Source organism: Callorhinchus milii, unplaced genomic scaffold (assembly GCF_018977255.1).
Source record: "Callorhinchus milii isolate IMCB2004 unplaced genomic scaffold, IMCB_Cmil_1.0 Scaffold754, whole genome shotgun sequence".
NCBI classification, from domain to species: Eukaryota; Metazoa; Chordata; class Chondrichthyes; order Chimaeriformes; family Callorhinchidae; genus Callorhinchus; species Callorhinchus milii.
This window is the reverse complement of record NW_024705495.1, coordinates 1-14,026: the sequence shown is the minus strand read 5'-3', so window position 1 is coordinate 14,026 and position 14,026 is coordinate 1. Positions and strand designations below refer to the sequence as shown.

Below are 14,026 nucleotides of genomic sequence, written 5' to 3'. Positions count from 1 at the left end.
GAGCAACCCAACGTTCCTACCAGCCTCCTCCGCAGGAATGTGTTTAAAAAAAACACTTGTTTTTCGCAAATACATATATCGATGTGTCTGGCAATACACAACGGGTTAACCTGTCAACTAAGAAATGAAGGGAGCTGCCATAGAGCTGTGATGGTTAGCATACGGATATTGGGAGGTCGTCTGTTTGATTCTGTGAACCATTCTCATTCTTCCGGTTCACCCTTGGTGTAATGTGGTTCGGTGTGGTGCCGGGTGGTATGCAGTGTGGAGCGGTGTGGTATGGGGGTGGTGTGGTTCTGTGTGATTTTGTGTGTTTGGTGGTGGTGGTGTGGTGCAGGGATTGGCGTGGTGTAGTGCATTGTAGTGCTGTGTGGTACGCTGTGGATCTGTGCGGTGCAGGTTTGCTCCGTGTGGTGCCTTGCGGCGCCGTCTGCCTGCGCCGCGATGGCATGAAGGAGGCTAGGAGGCTGTTCCCACTGCTCAGCGTGGACAGCGTCGTGCGCCTCTTCGCGCTCGAGCTCGGCTCGGACGAGCCCGACCTCGCGCTCCTCTCCATCGTGCTGGGCTACGTCGAACACCAGCTCACGGTGGCTGTCGCGGCCCGTGCCACTGCCGCCGCAACAGCAACAGCCGCCGCCCCACCGCCGGGAGAGGCGGTCGAGGAGGAGAGGGGGGAGGAAGAGGCGGCGTGCTCATTCCCGCCCGTTCCCTGGCAGCCCGTGGAGGCGCTGCGGTGCCGCTTCGTGAGCCACGTGCTCGGCACCGTCGACCTGACGCAGTTCCGGCGTGGCGCGGGTGGCGGCACGGGCCGCGAGCTCGTGAACAAGGTGTCGGACGTGGTGTGGGGCACGCTGCACCGCTCCTACAACAAGGACCGTGCGCACATCCACTCGCTCTACAGCTACCTCACGGTAGGACGAAGGCAGCTGCTGTTTAGCCACAGAGTGCCGGTGACGTCGCAGCGGCGCTCACGCCAGGCTAGGTACACTTCACGTGAAGTGGCTAAGGCTCGCGAGGGAGGTAGAGTCAGCGGTATGGGGGCTGGGGTGTGCGTAGCCAACGTCACCCAAACCACAAAATGGGTTTGGGTGACGTTTGAGGAATGCGTTGATGGTTTCGGCAATGATGGTGACAAGCCTGGGGTGTTTCATTCAGACGCTGTCTTCCCGACAGACCTGTTCTTCACCTGAGGACGGCTGCTTGCGTTGTGGCCGAAACGTCGTGAGAATTATTTTATTATGTTTTAATTTTATTATTTCCCTTCTACGTGACTTTACTGAAAGAACCAAGAAGATGAATCCCTGCAGTCACGAAAGCTTTAAATCGAAATTTAAAGGTGACAAGTTTGTTGATGAAGTCGGTGCTGAAGGAGGCTGTGAGCTTCAGCGATGCTTGTGAAGCATTGTGATTGAGGCACCAGGCTGCTGCTGGGATGGAGGAGGTCTTTGAGGACTTTCCTGAGGTCGCGAGGGCATCCCGAGGCAGTTTGGATGTGAGTTTTGATACAGGAGGTGTGTGAATCAAGACCCAGCTTGTTGGCTATCTTGCAACGGGTCCAGTCGGTGGTGAGCCCACTGTGGGAGTAGGTTCGTTCCAATCGCCTCCTGAATCCCTCAGCGTGGATGTAATTAGCGGATAGCCAGCAGGAGTCATGCAATGATACGTGGGGTGGTTCGAGGTCTGAGAGTCCAGCCAGTTTTGGTCAACGCTGTCCTGAGATGAGAGTGGGAAATTCGATGCCTTTGAGAATGCGCAGGTAGTGGGTAGTTTTGATGACGAGAGGTCTGGGGGATTGTGGAGAAGTGACGATCAGGTGGTCGGTCAGAATAGCTGACTTGGAACGACCCGATCGGAGAGGGTCAACAGCCAAGATCAGATTAAATGAAGAGGTGCTCATGGTGATATTCGGATTGGGTCAGCGGTGGTAATTGCCACATTATGGCATGAGCAAAAGTTACCTCGAAGACAGCTGTCAATAGTTTGAGGTCAGGCCTGGGCAATTGAAGTCGTCTGTGAGCACCAACCGTTTGATCACGTTGGAGAGAAAAAAAAGTCTGAAAGTTCATTAAGGAAGCTGATCCTGCTTTCAGGAGAGTCGTAGATTAGGATGAGTGAAAAGCTGGTTGTTCTGGTGGCGAAGATGTTACCTACCTCGCCTGGTATACAGGAGGTCGTGAGTTCGATCCCGACTCTGACCTCCTTAGCTGACCATGCTATATTCGCACCCCCGATTAGCACGGTTGGCTACACACGGTGCGCATTAAGTTCAACATGCATAGTTGGAGCTTGCGTGTTCTCCCCGTGAAGGCGTAGATTTTTCTCCGGATCATCTGGTTTTTTCCCTCCACATTTATAAACAATAAACATGCGTTTAAGAGTATTTGGCTGCTATACATTTCCACGTGATAAGCCACTTCATTGAGCTATGGTTTGTGGCCAGCTCGCTTTTAATAATGCTATACGAATGAAGATGCTGTGTGGGTGATGGTGATGACATTGTGCATAATACATAACAATGATCCGGCAATGAGTGAATGCCTATACTGATGATTCGCCACCTCCCCTCACTTCCCCCCGCTGCCATGTGCCGGTGCAGGCTTTGAGAAGCCCGTGAACTTCTCGGGAGCGAAGCTCGATGCGTTCGGCGTCGCGTTCGCCGTGTCAGCCGCGTGCCAGACCAGCCAAGAGTGATTTCTCCTGATATCGCTTAACATAGACCGCATGAAGGTTTGCTAAGGCTGGCTCCTCCTCCAGAAAGACAATGTCCTAGGGTGTTCGCTACTATTGTTCCTACGAACTGAGAGCAATCCCCGCCCCAACGACTGCAGTCTTCCAGGGACCCACGCAGCTGTTGCACATTGCTCTGCCGGGGATGAATAGCGAGGAATGGGTCTACACTTCGTTCGTTACCAAGTCGTTCGCCTTTTGCTTCCAGAACCCTTCGGGGTACTATGAGCACAAGCCGTTTGGACCGGCGATTGGCCTGCCAGGTGGTTAAACCGGTAGAACCAGCACATTCTCCGCCACCAGAAGGGATTTATTGTACCAGGAGTTCTCCACATGTAACAAAGAGGTGATCTTCAATATCTCCGTAGGTCACCATACACAAGTGACGGCGTAAACACTATCAACAACATATGGATCGACCTGTTGAGCCCGTTCACTCTCTGCACCCTGGGCGGACGCATTGGCATCACGTCTATGCCAGGATCGATCCTGAAGTCACCTAGGGGGACGCAACCCTCGTGTATTGTACAAACCTCGTCGTCTTGCTGTAGCCGGGCTACAATGATACATGTCCAGTAGGCTTAGCAGGGTCTTGAATATCCTCAATCACCTACACGGTCGTTCGTATTCCGGCAGCAGAGAATTTTTCCCACACACCTGAATTCTGTTGCTAGTACTAGTAACTCCGCGTCGGGCTGACTTTATTTGTGTGGTGGATAAAAGCTATGAGCTAGCTTACTACCCTCCGCCATGGTGGGGCATATATTTAATTCACCAAGATCCGTATTCGCAGGGAGGGGCGGATGAACTTATTTACCCCATCAGATAGTGACTACGAAAAACGCGTCAAGGCTGCTAGGCGTCGCCCTTCCTGACGTTGATGCCTACTATAGCGCGGGAGGCAGTGCTTTAATGCGTTACGTTACTACCTTGGGTATTAACCCCAGTTCCAACTAATGTGCGTCGATCGGACAAAGAACAGAACAGTAACCAAATGGTTGAGCGTGCACACCGTTCATGCCTTACCAAGGATCGAGATTCGTAGGAGAGGGAGGTGATTGCGTTTAACTTGCTCTGCATAGTATCTCAACAGGAGAGCATGCGAAAACCACTACTTTGAAAATTAAAACAGCCCCCATTGTGGAGTTATAACCATAACTCAGCATGCTGTTATGTCTGGCGACTCCACGTGGATAAAGATAGTGTTTCACTTGAGTAGAGGTGGGGTCATAGAGTCACGGCATAGTCGTTCGAGACGATTAAATTCGCGGTCGTCATGGCGTCCCCCATCCTCCACCCGAATTTTAACGACCGACTTGTCAAAGACACCTCCAATCGACGCTCCAAGCTGCCACAAGGACCTGCAGGCAGGAGGCGCTCGTCGACTATTCGCGATCGATAGACCCATTAATGATGGATCGGCGAATATTGTTAGTGCTAATTACAGTACCCGATCGCGAACGTATCATCGCAGTAACCCTCGGCATTACGGCGTCCTATCTGTCTCCTAAGGTAATTCGCACTGGGGGCGATGAGGAGTATCGATACAAGCAACTGACACTTCGTTCGCTCCCGCGCTCTAGACGAGCATATTTGTCGGAAGTCTTCCATGATCATGCCAAGTAAGTCCATTCACTGGTCCGCTTGTTGCGACCGCCCTTACCGACAAACCGCTGCGCATAGGGGAAGATTATTCCAAGGCTTTCTTAAACTTGATCATTCGATCTGCGAATGGACAATTAGAGTTTTTGCGAGCTTTCTACCCGCTTAACGACAAGACAGTTGTCACCATGTACGGCTTCGAGGGGCAGTGGTACCTGGGAAGGGCCCTCATGGGGCGGCCAATTAAGGTATATTACTATGCGTGTTTAGCGAGTGATATTAAGTAGGATGCTTGGTGAATAAGGTAATCCTCCGCAGGCTTAAAAGATTCGCATCCGATACCTTACCGCGTCAACCTTGCGTAGGAGAAGATTATAATTATACTCCACTTTTAACACGCTACGTGATAATGATTAAACGAGATCCCGTTGCGTATTGTGTACCCAATATCCGCGATTCACTCGCACAATATCCAGTGAAATCAATGATAATAAACCGTATACCGATACTCTAGATAAAGCGTTAGTACGGATTCTGCCGAATGTACTACTCTTCGAGTCTTCTTTCGATACCTTGAAAGACATAAGGTAGCCCAAAAGGTCGCCCTGTCGCACCTAAGCAATCACGATGTGGTATACTCGGACCACCTGAAAGCTATCAGGATCCGTCAAAGGGTTCGGCAAGACCGGACATGGGTGGCGGGGCTACTGTATATCGCATGCCTCGGATGCTGCGGAATGTGAATTTCGTGCCCAGAGAAAACGGGCAGTGACGTAGGGTGCACAGAGAACTATTGCATACCGCTGAACCGTTTTATATTTGGTAAATCTTTCTGTTATAGCTTAACAGTTATACTCGTCGCCGCAGCCGCTATATCGTACAAATTTACCCTATCAGTCGGCAATCCTAGCCGCGATCTACGACTTAGGCTTGCAGAGGAAGTCCGGGATAGTAGGGACTGTATGGATGTAGCGTTGGATCCGCAAAATTTGAGGCGTCGAAATAAATGCACCGCTCAGCGTCGTGCCACTCGAGTAAAAGGTAGTCTTTTTAATCATCGTAGTGATGCACACTCTTATGCTCACTGCGGCTTCGGCGCAGCCCATGGTTACTTATTGCCCGGGTCGTCGGATAACAGAAATACGATATTGAACCACCTCATGATCTACAAGCGCGGCCATAAGATCAACCCAGTAAGTCGGATAAACCCCTTGGATTGCCCGATGAACACATACGGAATTGGCATGGCCCAGCGCAACGCCCCTCGGCGCACTTCGTAATCAAAGATGACTCCAGACCTAATATACGCGCGAGCGAGGTACAGGTGGTCGGCGCGCGTGAACTTTCGTGGCTAGCGCTTTATCACATATGCAGTACAATTGAGTGAATATAAAGACAACAATGGAGGTGCTCGGGCGGTCGAATTACCCGAGTTTGAGCCTCATCTAGTTTGACTATCCCCCTCCAGGTAGGGGGAGCCCTGAGAGTTTTCATAGCTGGCGTCATGAGTGTGTTATTTACTCACGGCACGATTTGAAGCCGCCTGTCCATAGTCATGTGTATTCAAAGATGAGATCAATCCTTAGAGCGCACTTGGGCGTAGTATATGGGCCTCCTAAAAGATCTAGTCCTTCTTTAGCCAAAGTTGAAGGATCTTAGTCGACGAGCGTATATTTACGTGACACCGGCTATAACGCATGCTAGTTATCGAGACCCTGGGTGGGTCGTAAATCGAGGGGTGGAATAAAACTATCTGACCGCTCCGTTAGATTACGCCGCAGAGTAGCATCAGCGGAGAGTTCATCTACCTTCGTTCGGCCACTTCATGAACGGATCAGGACAGCGTGGACATTACATGCCATGCTTGCATAGTGCAAGAGGCTCCTCCCACCTCGAACGCTTCAGTGCGTCAAACAACTTCTGCTGACTTGCTTCACTCCGCTAACGGCCCCAGGTTTTCACGCACACGTTTACGTGCTCCGTCCCCCGCATGCCCTCGACTACCTAATCATTGATGCAGTGCAATAAGTTCGCGATGGCACCTCCAGAGAACGTTAGTAGTTCATCAGTTTCGGTCGCCCCGCTGCTTGACACGAACTGAGCAACACACGGTCTAGCGATTGCCTGTTACTGCAGATAAGACGATGTATGTCGATTCATAGTGTTTGTGGATGGCCCGCGCCATTCACGGCGCGACGGCCTAACTGGACATATGAGACATCTGGAGACCCATGTCTAATGGGCTTGCTTTAACAAACAGTATGATTAGACTTCATCCCGGTGGACAAGATCGCCAATAAAGGATCTTCACTAGTGTTTTCCTTCATACGGCTGTAATCGAGGGCTCCAATTTTCTGCTTGGTCGCTCAGTAAAGAGCGTCGGGAGATTGCCACTGAAGGTTTACAGCGATTAGTGTAAAGAGCAGGGTATCCTCCTCCTCGAGTCGGATAGTGCACCGCTTCAGATACGTTCCCATCTGTTCCCGAGGCACCGCTGTGGGTGAGGCTTTCTAGAGGTCCTCCAGGATGGTAGGAACGATTAGCTCTACATAAGCCCGCACAATTCTGTCCTCTCTATACTCCACCACTACACGTTTCCTCCGCGACACGTTCCCGAACTACCCTATCAAAGGAGAAGATCGCCGGTCAAAATAACGCACTTAACCACGTAGCTATTGAATGTCAGGGTGGGCAAATTCCTCCTGCCAGATCGGGAACTAGACGAGCCAATGTCACGGGAGGTGGGGATCGAGACCGGAACTAGGTGCATCTAACCTTTCATACTTCGGTGAAGTACGTATACCATGAGTTCACTATTTTGCGTTGCGGTCGCTGATGTCCCTTGTCAGCTTGTGGAACTTACTTAGATGGCGCTCCAATTCGAGTGCCATCAGAGGGCGATTCTGCCAATGAGACTGTTGTATATTGTTCTTTGCATTCCATATGGTCGTTGTACGGTTAGGCAGTTGCGGAGCCCAAGTGCTCCCTCCATTTCTGTGGTAGTGCCGGGCCGGGCATGGTTCTAGCTCAGATTGAATATATAGTATTACTTATAACACAGAGAACTCTCTAAGATTTGAGCGGATACACGCCGCGGATGTAGCAACCAGTCCCCAAACGCCCTGCCTAGAGTCACCTGCGTTCTACCAGCGCTGCTCGTAGGATGCCAAGAGTATCAACGCCAATTAGAAAATGCGGCTCCCTCTCCGTCCTTCCAGGAACCGGCCTACCCCACGTGGCGAATTGGTGGTGGAATCGCTGTACGGAGGGCGTGGTTAACGTAGGTATAATTACCTCATGTGCCAGAGCAAGGCCAAACAATCCAGTGCGCTACCCTTCCATAAAGATGATAGAGTTGCCCTGTCTGTTGATGCGTACACCCACAGACCCCTCCCCGCCGGAAGGAAATTCATGGACCTTCGAGGCACCGTAAGTTTACTAGATCACGCCATTAGATGTAAAATGCGACCGAGGGAATCAAACCAACACAGCACTTCGTCACCCCGTACCTGATGGGGGAACACAGATCTCGAGTACGGGACACTACGTAACAAGTGACTTATTAAAGCGGTATAGAGCCGCGTGCTTCCATTTTTCCGTACGCTGTCACTTCCCTCATCTAGCAGCAGTACCCACACTATCATAACGAGGTGTTTAACTAGCTCACGCGTGAATCCTGTCAATTGTTAATGTCGGTAAGTGAGTATTTTGACTCAGTCCATGAGCGGGTGATGCGGTGACGTGGTACCAAAACTGGGATCGTACGATTAGGTCGCGATTCTGAGCCGTCCGAGGAGTGAGTTTCCGATCAACCAGGGCTCTACTAAGTCGAAAGCAGATTATCCTATTTTGAAATTTCGCAGTAACACCCCCACGCTCCAGTATAGTGAACCCAAGCTGTAGTTAGTGGTGGTATCTGTTGTATTAACGCTTCATAGTGTAGGCAAATCCAACTTTCGACATATCTGTGGCCACCCAACCGCTGCCAGGGCAATACTCGTCTCAGAAACTACTAATACTTGCGAATGCTTTCGGTTGCCGTCAATAACATCATTAAAAATGTAGATAAAGAGACAGATTCCTTTGCACGACACACCTACGCTACGCAGGCTGTACTGATAGATTAGGTTTCCCACTTTTAGGAGGTGAGCGACAGGCTAAGTTCACCGACTCCACTAATGATCCGTGAATGCAGTCGCCAGAACCTAGTGGCGTCAGGACGTCAAAGGTTGGCAGGTGGATGATTCATGCACTTTATCCAATTATTGGTGTGAGTATGCGCGGGGGCCTCACCATCCTTCTAGTAGTCAGTGAGCGATGGGATATTAGCGAGAATGGAGATCCCGGAGCGAAATCCTATGGCGAATGATGTGTCAATTCCTGACAGAAGTCCCGGGCGGTACCCCTACTACAGAGGCCGGATGGAATCACGTTTTCTCTAGCTTCCAACACTCAGACTCTTTTTACCATCCTTGCAGAATCCACTTATTCGTTCTGCAAACCCCGTTGTCACTCGTTAGCGGGGTAAAGGAGTTTATCCTCAATCCTAGTAGGATGATAACGATGGTGTCGTTGTCCTACGGCGACCAGTACTTATTATTACGTGCTATTCACCGGGCAGGGTATGTGCTGGCCGAATGAGTGAGAGAATAGCGCAAACGCACTCGCTATTGCTGTTCGCACTGCCTCAGTCGAGGATTAGATTTGTTACTCAATATTCATACAACAGCAACCCTGATGACGTACCGTGCGTCGAGATTCTACTAGCATAAGCGACATATCACACCGGAGTTGAGGTAAATGATCTCTCAGTCCGCTGTCTGTAGACATTAGTCAAAATCTGAATGGAAAATTTTTAGATATCTTGGCCGGTAAGGGGGAATCTGTTGGAGATTTTTTTAGTCCGGCATAAATAACGTAACACTTGTACGCCAGGGCGGATTACACGTTCGGGGCTGCTCAGCTATACGTCTATGCTGGTATCTTTTGCCAGGGGGGCTGAAATCCTACGCTTAAAAAAGCACACTGGTCAAGCTGAGAGAAGAGCGTCGTCATGTGAACCAGCGTAATAATGATGAAAGAATACTTTGGGCAATCCTTTATCGCGGACCCCCCGCAAGTTTGTGGTCGAGGGGATTGCAGCCGGACCTAACAGACACCGATAGTGGTATGAAGTCACAGGCTAAGGGAGCACAATCATCACCGGCCGCTCGGTTAACTCCGGAATGTGCGTGAGAATCGTAGGTAACCGCTGAGACGAATGATAGAGTCTAAATATCCTTATTCAGGCAGCCCCGTGTATCTATTCGCATACAATTTCCATCGGGTTCCCGGCTGCTATGGAGGTCCTCTAGTTCTAATGAATGATTGGTAGCAAGCCATTCATTAAGGGATTCGTTTATCATTAGGTCCTCGAAAGTCTACAGGACATAAAACCTTTTACTGGGTAATCGTAGTGCCCCGGCTCCCCCATGACGAGATGCCTTCCTGCGAACGTGTCCTGGCCTGTTAGCCACTCGTAATATTTGTTAGATCTTCTGAAGCTTAGCCGTAGTCGTTGGGAGGTTATTGGAGCCGTAGGCATGAGTTAAGCCATTGGAAATCAGTACACTGAGGAACACCTTCTAACCAGCGCCACTTTGGAGGATTACAGTATTAGGCCACTGCGTAAAACGCCATTGCCTGAGAGGGTGTTTCTCTTCCCACATTTTACGACGAGAAGTCATAGTGGGCAGGAATCTTGTTACGCCCAGCGAACTAAACGGCCAGGGTAGCCCAAGATCTTACCCGGGAAAAGGCTAAGGACGCAGCGGATTCATTGCAACGTCAGTCCTGTGCTCAGTCCTATCGATCCTATGCGGTTTATCACCTATAGGGAATGTAGGCACGGGTACGGTTTCTGAAGTCAGTGCGCCGACGGTGCGGATATACAGAAACTAAACCACGTATTCGTGAGGTGCGCCGAAGCCCCTAATACGGTACCAACTATTAGATAGCCGGCGTACCGGATCTTTACTGGTGATTAAGTGAGGCTAGAACATTGCGTGTTCGTACTAACTCACTGAATTAAAAGTTGTGAATCCGACGACGACCGTCCAATTTGCCCCGTGCACGAACCGCGACGCAATCCCCCAGCAATAAGTGGAGGGCTTTATTCGAACTATTATGCAGTCCTAACCGCTAATCAATAACCCCGATCCTCCTAGAAATTGGCATTAAAAGAGCACACCTTAATAGTAGTGCTCCAGCTCTTACGATCGGGTTGTCAAAGTCCGGGCCGTGCCCTAGTACTGCGAGAACCCTGCAGGTCCAGGCCCCTGTCACTTTATAGGGAGAATACTAGGTGAACCCAGGATGGGGGAGATACCAGAATAAAGGGGTTACGCTGCAGGATATGCACATACCGGATCCAGGGGTAGTACTGACGAACCTTGGGACTAAAACTCGTGATATCTCCACATGTTACATTATATGACTGTGCACACGGGGGACACCACGAGATCTGCCCCAGACTCTGTTACAATTAAGCATGTCTAGGGGGAACGATATGTCCACCGACCCGGACTGCACCGATGGCTATGCTGTACCGGACCATAGATATCACCATGGTACAGCTTCAATCCGAAGATTTCCAATACGCGATATGGGGTATAGGCCAAGCGCCAGTCATTTCGGGCGCATCTACGACTGCGTACTCGCTAGATTAGTCCGCATCCTATCGAAGCACCGTAGATCGCGGGGTATCTAAAGATGACGACTGCGAGGAGCGATGTACCGCCGGCTATCCACCATTGCTATACGGTTGAGCACCACGGCGGGCAGGGCGAACTTTGGTACATTTTTCTACATGGTCCAGCTACCCCGATTTAGTCTCCATACTATTCGAAGAGCGCTTAATATTACCCTCTGACCAGGCGTTAGTAAACAACTTATGCGAGCCTTATACTACGGGAGACCGTAGAGCTCCTTGGTGAGGAACGTAAGACTGAACGAGTTCATCTTTACTTTGTAGTTTGCCTTAGTCGGTTGACAGTTAGACTTAACTGTCTTTAATACCATAATCGACGGCGGCCACTAAATTAAGTCAGCTGATACTGTCCCATTATAATGTTGCCTCGATTTCCATCACACGGGACTTTCAGTAACGTAGCCCATGCTTGTGTACAGCACACCCTAAGTGTCCCGGTGGGGGGAATGGTCGCTGGCAGTACCTCTCCCAGATTTTCGTTGATTACAAGTATTGGTCGCTAAAATACACATGAGCATGATGCTCGCTGTAGGGTACTTTATAGTGTGTCATAAAACGCATCGTTTATATTGTAATGTGCCCCTAAGCAGACTGCTAGACATAGTGCTTACGAAAGTGTAGGTAATCTGGTCCAACTCTAAACTAGTATGTAGAACCTGCAGTTATGGGGCCCAGTTAGCTCTCATAGAAAAAGGCGTTACCAAATCGTATGGACACTATAGCAAAGAGGGCTGCGCAGATCCGTCCTTCCCACATAGAGAGTGCCATAATCACCCTTGCAAGTGCCGACACTTAGAGTAGTTCATCAAGCATATGCCCTGAGCGTATGGTGCAGCAAATCACCTGCAAGAACTTTGCACGACCACCGATGCATCAGGAGGTCTGGACTAGAGGGAGTAATGAATCTCCACTTTGTCCCTAAAGACACTTATGAAACTCGTAGGATATTGACTATCCGGCGGCACGACAGAGTAGAAGGTTGCAGTGCTCCTATAGATCTCCTTGCACTTGAGATAACAAGCTACCTGCACTGCTAGACAATTCTCGTGCCCGTCGCGCATTGACACGTTAACGTAGCCAGCGACCACAAAGCGTAACGTGTAGGTATTCGTCGCTACCAACTACAAGTGTAAGTAGTCTGGAGCTCAAGTAGACTCCTATGAAACATCGGCATGCGAAGGTGATCAATTTACGTTAGCACTTACGTGGGAAGGTGTGAGGAAATAATACCTCAGGTGTGGAGACTGCAAACAGAAAGGACTATTGCAGCTGTATACGAACCCATTACGTCGGCCCCCAGAATCCGTACCAGCTCAACACCGCTAATAACCGGCGAGCGCGCTCGAGGCTAATGATTACGGGATACCCAGATCGATGAGTCTGGATTGGCCGTGTGGTATAGACCACTTCGCTGCGATCGAGGCGTCTACGAGATCGCACTATAGCAACTTACCTGCGTCCAATAAGCGAAGCCACCAGGAAGTATGAGGTGGCAACGACACGAGACCATTGTCATTTTACAAACTCTACGGGTACCTATAGAAAGACCCGTCTTACTCTCTAATCAATGCTGAAAACCACTGAGCGCCTAAGGCGCGGAGATCGGACTATGATGTGACGACTTATAACTTTACACTATTATACAATGTGTCCTTCCACCCTGCGAGTGTAATCGGGGATCGGACCCGCATCACAATCAAGATACAGGGTTCTCGTCAGAACTATCTCCCGGATCTAACTTAATTTCCCGTCGTAACCTACCCGAAGTATAGTTTGTACAGGCTCACTTTAGCGTGCGCAGAGAAATTCCTACGCCAATAAATTCAGTGGCGTACTCAAATTGGTAGGCGAATCGCGGCCCTTCTGAGTTGTAAGTAGATGCGAACTACATCTCCCCAAGCGCTCCGCGGGAACTGACATGGCAGCAATACCCTTTATCTATGGGAAACTCCTTAGTTTCGGCACGTATGATATTTTTCAGCTGGAGGTGGGACTATTCACCCCTAAGTGGACTGATGCGGTTAGAGGAGTCCACTACGATTGTTAGACTCATGGCCGGTGTCAACTGTCGCCTCGCGGCGCATTCTCTCAGTGGACGTACGAACCCATGCTTAGATCTCGGAGGGTTCACACCAATCTTTTAGATGGTCACTCGGTGATTAGTTTCACTGTCGAGCGAAAGCAAGTAATTGAACATTCAAGCGCCTGCACCACGGCGTTTAAAGTTTCGCACAACAGTAAACGTTACGAAATAGCCATCAAATGCGGATCATTGCGAAGGCCGATAGTTCACCTATACACACTCAGCGCTGTAGGCTAGCGTGAAGTAAGTAAACGAGGGCCCAGAGCCCGTAGTAATCGTTCTGGCCAATGATCCTCGGCAGCCTTTCGTCCGAGCCGGTCCAGTCTTTGTAAATGCTATATTTACTGGCGATATTGCCACTTTTAGTGTGATTGAAGAGAAAAACCAAGGATCATTACCATTAAAAACGGCCGCCTTGTGCCATCAGCGGCGCATACGGTGGGTTCAAATTTAAGACTCAGCCCCGGGGGAGGAGAATTCTAAACATCGGTTAGGTAAAGTTGCCTGGAGAGGCACTCTACCTTTGCACACATAACACCAAAGTTATCGTCCAAAATGGCCTACCCGCCGCCGTTCTGTTGGTTAACGCTTTATGTCACCGACTTCACTCTCCCTTGTGTCTTCACTTCCATAGGTGATACGTCTAGGCCTATTAGAGCTCCACAAGCCATCAGGTCCTGCCGAACTTGTCATTCTTCTAGATTACCACCACAGGCCATGATTAAAGTAACTACTTACTGGCAACGGGGCAACCATTTACGTAAACTATATTCTCAGAACGTCCCGCTGACGATTCCTCGATCATGGGGCTACTTCGGGATAATTTTGCATCTGTATGCTGATGTCATGGCACACGTCGTGTTGTA

The 14,026-nt window shown here is 50.0% G+C and overlaps 1 protein-coding gene across 1 annotated transcript; it reads left to right on the top strand.

Moving 5' to 3' along the window:
- Nucleotides 1–230: 230 nt before the first annotated feature.
- Nucleotides 231–2,691, top strand: men1 (multiple endocrine neoplasia I). Its single transcript, XM_042346419.1, has 3 exons — nucleotides 231–255; nucleotides 400–1,128; nucleotides 2,597–2,691. Exons 1-3 carry the CDS (start codon nucleotides 231–233, stop codon nucleotides 2,689–2,691), a joined length of 849 nt encoding a protein of 282 aa, XP_042202353.1.
- The last annotated feature ends 11,335 nt before the right edge of the window (nucleotides 2,692–14,026 follow it).